The sequence below is a fragment of the Pimephales promelas genome, chromosome 1 (assembly GCF_988280905.1).
Source record: "Pimephales promelas chromosome 1, fPimPro1.hap1.1, whole genome shotgun sequence".
Classification (NCBI taxonomy): domain Eukaryota; kingdom Metazoa; phylum Chordata; class Actinopteri; order Cypriniformes; family Leuciscidae; genus Pimephales; species Pimephales promelas.
Genome location: NC_142769.1, coordinates 47,794,269 through 47,802,138, shown reverse-complemented (window position 1 = coordinate 47,802,138; position 7,870 = coordinate 47,794,269). Strand labels below are relative to the sequence as shown.

General features: G+C 40.2%; 1 protein-coding gene across 1 annotated transcript in view; it reads right to left on the bottom strand.

Moving 5' to 3' along the window:
• Nucleotides 1-2,670: 2,670 nt before the first annotated feature.
• Nucleotides 2,671-7,870, bottom strand: part of efnb3b (ephrin B3b) — a 108,436-nt gene continuing 103,236 nt past the window's right edge. Inside the window, exon 5 of the mRNA XM_039659712.2 lies at nucleotides 2,671-6,111. Coding sequence (XP_039515646.1) covers nucleotides 5,690-6,111 — 422 coding nt within the window. The 3' untranslated portion in view covers nucleotides 2,671-5,689. The remainder of the gene's footprint in view (nucleotides 6,112-7,870) is intronic.

Below are 7,870 nucleotides of genomic sequence, written 5' to 3'. Positions count from 1 at the left end.
ATGAACTTTTTGAAGCGTCAAAGTGGTAGTTGCGTAGCTGTCAATGGAGGGACAGAAATCTTTCAGATTTCATCAAAAAGATCTTAATTTGTGAGAGCTTTTTCAAATTTTTTTTTTTGGTAAACTATGCCTTTAAATTGTTCTCATCTCATTCAGCTGCTTCAGTGCAAGTCCCCAAAACTCGATGCATACAAACACGACACGAGCACAGTAAAGAAAATCCAAGAATGCCTAGTAAAGTTTTTTTTTTTGTGTGTTTTTTAATCAACATTTCTTCAAAGGAATGTATTAGTTGTTTAACCCTTTTAAAGGCATGTATGCAGGAGGGAAAACAAGAGAGGGGTCGTGAGAGGGGGAGGGGGGGATGGAGGGATGGACAGAGAAAAGAAAACATCACACACAAACATGGTGTTTTACAAACGTCTGAACACATCACTGGAGAGGAATGGAGGTCTTTAAAGTGGCCGCCACCCGCTGGCTATTGGCACAGAGAAACACGTACACACAACTGAAGCGTTCTCTAAAAAAATACACACTTTGTGGTTCCGTCCCCGCTTGTGTCTGCGTATACTGGTCCCAGCGTTCGTGGCGAAAGCAAGTGCGCAAAGAACCGCTCGATGTGAAAGACAGAAGATGGACCTTTCTGGGGCCAGATGTTCGATAAACGAGACCTAAAAAAGGGAGGATGGTGAGCAGAGAGAGTTTGTGTCTCCTCATGTGTCCTCGAACGTTCCCCTTCCACGTCGGTCCGTCTCTGAACGATGTCCACGTGTGTTTCGGACATATTCGCACACCTGCACGCGCACACACACGTATCCAAGTCCATGCGCACAGGGGCAGAGACATGGCTTACGCTGATTGTTTTAGTAAATGCAACATAATTCGAACAGAAACCGAACGCTTAAATATGTATGAAACAGCTCACGAATACAACAGCGCCGAACAAATGAAACACCTCCACGTTTTAGGCAACTTGATATTGAAGTAACAAAATCCAAATTTGCGTGTAAGAAGAAAACATCAATGTGACAGGAAAACAATGTCGTCTTTTTTTTTTTACTCACAGTCTCGATGCACCAGCGTGATACAAAACTAAATGCTTTTTGAGAGACAAATATTGAAGCTTTCTAGGCAGATTGAAAACAGTAACAGATTGTTCAAGTCCCGACGTCACAAATCACATCTGCAAAATAAGACCCCTAACATATTCGGGTATGAATGGCTTGTTATTATGTGCGTGTGTATGCGGTGTATTTCTTAGCGATAACATTCTTTTACACGCATTCAAAACACACAGTGACAATGGCAGTGAAAAAGAACACAATTTGTACTCCCTAAGGCCAGAAACATATTCTACGCAAGTATGCAAGCAACACATTAGTTTAGCTGTTTTCAGACTAGCATACTAGCTTACTACTCTTACTATAGAGCCCTGCTCATTACATGCACAACAAGTGGCAGTGAATTTAGAATTTCTTCCCATTAAAAAAGGCCATGTTTTATTCATTTGCATAATTTTTCATTAAATTGTGATCACAATATTAATAAGATAGTTTGTTTTCCCCCTGCATGTCGCTCCATATTATGGAAGCCTGTTTCCGCCACTGAATTAAAATAAATAAATAAATAATTGCGACTTTTTAATCTCACAATTGATCGATATGAAGTCAGAATTGTGAGAAATAAAGTCGCAATTGCGTGTTATAAAGTCAGAATTGCGAGATATAAAGTCAGAATTGCGAGATATAAAGTCAGAATTGCGTGTTATAAAGTCAGAATTGCGAGATATAAAGTCAGAATTGCGAGATATAAAGTCAGAATTGCGAGATATAAAGTCAGAATTGTGAGATATAAAGTCAGAATTGCGAGATATAAAGTCAGAATTGTGAGATATAAAGTCAGAATTGTGAGATATAAAGTCAGAAATGTGAGAAATAAAGTCAGAAATGTGAGAAATAAAGTCGCAATTGCGAGATATAAAGTCAGAATTGTGAGATATAAAGTCAGAATTGTGAGAAATAAAGTCGCAATTGCGAGATATAAGTCAGAATTGCGAGATATAAAGTCAGAATTGCGTAATATAAAGTCAGAATTGTGAGATATAAAGTCAGAATTGTGTGATATAAAGTCAGAGTTGTGAGAAATAAAGTCGCAATTGCGAGATATAAAGTCAGAATTGTGTGATATAAAGTCAGAATCGCGAGATATAAAGTCAGAATTGTGAGACATAAAGTCAGAATTGCGAGATATAAAGTCAGAATTGTGAGATATAAAGTCAGAATTGTGAGATATAAAGTCAGAATTGTGAGATATAAAGTCAGAATTAGAGGTATAAAGTCAGAATTGCGAGATATAAAGTCAGAATTGTGAGATATAAAGTCGCAATTGTGAGATATAAAGTCAGAATTGTGAGATATAAAGTCGCAATTGTGAGATATAAAGTCAGAATTGCAAGATATAAAGTCAGAATTGCGTGTTATAAAGTCAGATTTGTGAGAAATAAAGTCGTAATTGCGATATGTAAAAGTCAGAATTGTGTGATATAAAGTCAGAGATGCGAAAAAAGACAGAGGTGCGACTTTTTATCTCACAATTCTGACTTTTTTTCTCACAATTGCGAGTTTACATCTCGCAATTCTGACATCTTTTCTCAGAATTGTGAGATATAAACTCGCAATTGCGAGTTATCAGGCTAATTCTAAGGGCGAAAAAAGACTAACTTTTTTCCCCCTCAGAATAGTTTAAATCTCACAATTCTGACTTTATATCATGCATTTCTGACTTTGTAACACGTAATTGCAACTTTATACCTAGCAATTCTTACTTTATATCTCGCAATTTCTATCTTTAAAACACGCAAATGCGACTTTATATCAAGCAATTCTTACTTTATATCTTGCATTTCTGACTTTATATCTCGCAATTGCGACTTTTTATCCCACAATCCTGACATTACATCACAATTGTAAGGAAAAAAAGTCCGAATTGTGAGATAAAAAGGTCGCAATTACCTTTTTTATTTTTCATTCTGTGGCGGAAACAAGCTTATAGCTCATTTCTAATTAACTAAAACTAGAAAAACTCTGCACTCATAATAGTAGCTTATTAGTGTGCCATTTTGAATTTCAGAAGAAATAGTACATACTATATGATATAACCAGCTTAGTGAGATTGGCTGCATCTCTTGAATAGGTGCTTATTTTGAATAAGTAATTATTTCACAGCCGCTAAAAAAGTATGTTCTAGTATGAGTGTGTGTAGTATGAATGTAATGGATTCGCTATGTTGTCATTATCATGTGATCGCTTCACTGCCATTCATAAATCCTCTCCTGTGGCCTCATGGGATAGTAAAGTGAAGTAGGTCATCCGTGAACTTTTTGCCTACTCTTTTACGAATACTGTGAATTCTGACATGCTACATTGGTCACATACTGTTTTTCATCTACTATATATAGAAGGGAAGCCTATGCAATTTCGGATGAAGCCATTGTTTCCCAAACTGTAGAAGAAGACTAGTTTATGCTAATACTTGCTATAGCGCGCACATTGAGAATGCAATTGAATTTGAAAGACGTTTAAAATCACGTAATAATTGAGTTCTGACACATGCTAGAAGCGTTTGCATTCACATACTTGCATAGAGTATGTTGCAGGCCTACGAGAGAGATTTTCATTGGCACTAACTGAGATAAACACACAGCTAGTTACAAAGCTGCAATGATTGTGTGTGTGTGTGTGTGTGTGTTAAAGAAAGAGAAAGGCAAAGAGAGGAGAGAAAGAGAATGCGAACGAACAATGCTAATCACGGCGTTTGTTGAGGTAACCAGCATATACGCCCAATCAGAATGGCTTTTGATTGAGATTTGGAGGTGTGTGTGTGTGTGTGTGTGTGTGATGAAAATCTCTTTACAAGAGCTTTTCTGTGTGCCATGGCCATTGAATCGATCTCCGAGTATGTGTGTGTGTGTGTCCGAACACGTCTACATTAAATTGAGACGAGCCCGCAGATACTCAAGAATTTGAAACGAGTCTAGAAATATTTCCACTTCACTTCATGTGAACAAAAAAGAGCACTGTGTGTCTGTAAAAGAGTAATTCTGTGTGTCCATCTATCCTGTTGTCCATCTGAGAGAATGAGTTCCTTTCTTCCCCTCATCTGTCTCTTTGTACCTCAGAAGACCACCGAGCCCAGATCTGCCTCTTCCACCGTTTCAGACGAGTTTAATAAAAACCTCTTTCCTCCTTTAAGCATCTTTCAACTTTTCTTCTCTTTCTCCACCTCCCCCTCCCTTATTTTTTTCTTTTAATGTGATTCTTCCATAGTTTCACAGTCGTTCTAGAAGTTTCCTCGCTCGTGCGTTTGCTTTCCCAACAGGCGGTGTTCGCATTCTTTTATTTTTATTCCCCCCCCCCTCCCCTTCCTCTCTGGGTTTTTTCCCTTATTTTCAAACGTCTTTAAAAATAATAATAAAAAAAGCGTTCTCGGATTGTTCTACCTCAACACATTCACAAACGAGGTCTAGTTTCAAAACTACATCAGAGTACAAGGAGCTATAAAAATATATGTGTAGAACGGAGGAGACTCCTGGGAAAGGGGAAAACGAGGGGGAACCAAACAAACTTGGTTTCTGCAACAAAATGAAAAGCATTAAATTAATTTACAACTCATCAAAGGGAAAGAAACAAGGTCAGCGTGTCATAAAAAAAATAGGAAAACAAAAATTAGGCCTAGCAAACCGTAACTTTACATGGGAGAAAAAAAAAATAAAAAAATCGGAAAATTATTTTACGGAGTATTCATATATAATTATAATCTATGTGTTGAAAGCGATAAAAAAAACTTTTTTTGATGTTCGCTCATATTTTTGTGTTTTGGTTTTGAAACAGTCTAACAAACACACGCGCCCTTGCTCACGCTAACACTGTACTCAATCACACACTCATCCACGCACAAAAACACTCGCGAGTCGTATTGAAGCCCGCCGGTCGCAACGTGCGCGACTGCAGTGTTGGAATATGTATCCTACACACTCACAAAATACACACGTTATTAAAATATACAAGATTCTCCACGCCACTACGACTCCACCAATCAAACACATGGGTCCTAGATCACGTGACTGCAGCCCTGTGTGACGATTGGCTGAGTTAATGGCCCCTCCCCCATCACGAAGGAGTTTAATACAAACTAGACTGCTATTTGTGAGTAGATGTAGCATTCGAAGTCAGAGTTCACGTGTTGTCTTTGTAGGTTTGGACAAGTTTTCCTTTTCTTTTTTTTTTCTTTTTTAAAGTCTGTATTTTTGCAAGTACATCAGAAAAAGTTTTGATGCTTGTGCTCCAGAAAGCACCCCATAAAAGGAGTCTATATTTTTTCAGTTGGGCTGAATCACTCCAGGAGGTTTTCTCGAGCTTTAAGATCTTTTCCCCATGTGGGACGTCAGAGAGAGGGAGGCCCTCACAACAGGACATCCTCTCTCTCTCAACAAAAGGCCGAAGTTGGGGGGAGTGACGAGGAATGATAACACACACACACACACAGACACACTCCACCAGGAATGGTTAGTGTGTCGGAGAAATGCGTGTAAAGGTAAACGGGGATGCAGACTGTAGGGGGCGTGGCTTAGGTAGTCGTTTAAGGTGGGTGTGGTCTTGGCGGATGTTGTCGGTAAGGTCGTCTCTGGTTCTCATACTTTATAGTAGATGTTGGCAGGACTCTGAGGAGGCATCTCCTGCACGATGTAGACCGGATGGCCGTAGTCCCCGCTCACTTTCTCGTAGTGCGGGCAGTAGGCGGAGTCAGAAGTCCGCAGCGGGATGATGATGTCGCTAGGCTCGGAGCCGTTGTTGTTGCCGCCTCCTACGCCCCCACCGCAGCCCCGCTTGGGCGAGGTCAGGGAGGACAGGGAGAGGGGAGGGTGGTGCGATTCTGAATGCTTGGCATGTCGGCGCCGGTAGCACACCACGCAGATCACGGCGGTCACGAGCAGCAGGAACGCCGAACCGCCGGCCGCACCTGCGATAACCGCGATGTTGGAGGGAGGGAGGGGGCCGTTTTCACCACCGGGACTTCTGGGAGGAATTCTGGGATGTGTGTTGTTTCCAGCACCTGCAAAACAAAGTGAACAATTTGATCAATTCCAGATATTTAGGGCCCTATTTTAACGATTCAAGCGCATGGTCTAAGTGCACTTAGAGCGGGTCCGAAACCACTTTTGCCAGTTTAACGACGGGAAAAATGGTCTAAAAGGGTTGTCCCTATTCTCTCAATGAGTAATTGGTGTGTTTTGGGCAATAAACTAATCAGTGTCTCATCTTCTATTCCCTTTAAAAGCCAGCAGCGTTCACACCATGGTGGATTTGCTATTTACATCTTTTCAGAAAGACTAGCGAGGAAACGGATCTGCTCGTGCTCAAGGTTAAAGCGTAAGAGCAGACCATCTACGGGACAAAGTATACGTGCGTTGTGGATCGGCCCACAGGCGCATATTACTAACACGCTCTTTAAATAACGGGAAAAAATTTGCGCCATTGACTTTAGCAGACCATCTACGGGACCATCTACGGGATCGGCCCACAGGCGCATATTACCAACACGAACGGGAAAAAAATTGCGCCATTGACTTTAGACCAGGTTTTTGTTGGTCAATGGCGCAGTCTATTTCAGTTGCCTCAAAATAGCAATGCGCCAACTATACGCCTGAACACGGCTCGTTTTCAGACCAGCAGCCCATGGGCCCACAAATGGGCACAAATGCATTTGCTATTTAAACAACTTGTCGCAGGACGTGAAAATGATAACCGCGTCGGGCTGAAACTAGCGAAAATCACTTGTGTCGGGTGTATGATAAAGCCAATACGACACTCCATATATATGCGACCTGCTCCAACATTTTTAATCGTTATGACTCTGCTAAAAAGGATTTAGAGATATAATCAATTAAATGGAGCTATCATAAAAAATAGTTTTCGGAAAAAAAAAACCTCGTCTTTTTTTTTAAAGCATTTTTAATAGAGGTTAGAGATTTATTCTAACAGACTACCATCCACATTAATACTTTCATTCAACAAGGACACATTAAAATGATCAAAAGTGACAGTAAAGGCTTGTATGCAGTTACAAAAGATTTCTATTTCAACCAAATGCTGTTCTTTTGAACTTTCCTGAACTTTTTATTAACTTTCTATTCGGTAGAAAGGTATTGGTAAAAACAGGTAAAAAATAAAATGTATGTATTTTATTGATAAGCATTTATTAGCTATGGACACTGAATTAGTTTCAGCAGTGCAGTTTAAGTGACAAAACAACATTTATGCTCTGAATATCATGATAAAAATGGCAGTTTGGAAAGAACCGATCAAAAATCACCCATTTTCATGCAACTTCCACTAAACTGATGGACGTCACGTATTGCTTCCTTGAACAAACTTCAAACAAGCCCCATAAATTGACGGCTCTTGGCTAAGCATAGTTTTCTGAAGTTCAGTGCTTTTTGTCAGGGAAACTTTCTGGATCGCATTTGGTGATGACACCCATTAGTGAGATGACCACCTTTAACTTGTTCCCGTATTGGAGCGTGGACTCAGAGAAGTGCCCTCTGACACTTACATGAGTATTAGTCTGATGTAGCGGGTTCATTAGCGCAGCCTCCGGCATCGCCTATCCCCACTTCGCCATCTGATGGGCTGGTTAATGACTTTAACCAATCAAATGGAACAAATGAAACAGGGCCAGTCATCTAACCCCTTGATTGGCTTGTTCGTGTCCTTAACAGATCAGACTGAACCAATTAGAGCCCTCCGTGTTCACTCAAACTGTCAGAAATCAGAATAAAGTTGGAGGATGTTGTAAAGTACTGGACTTTTCT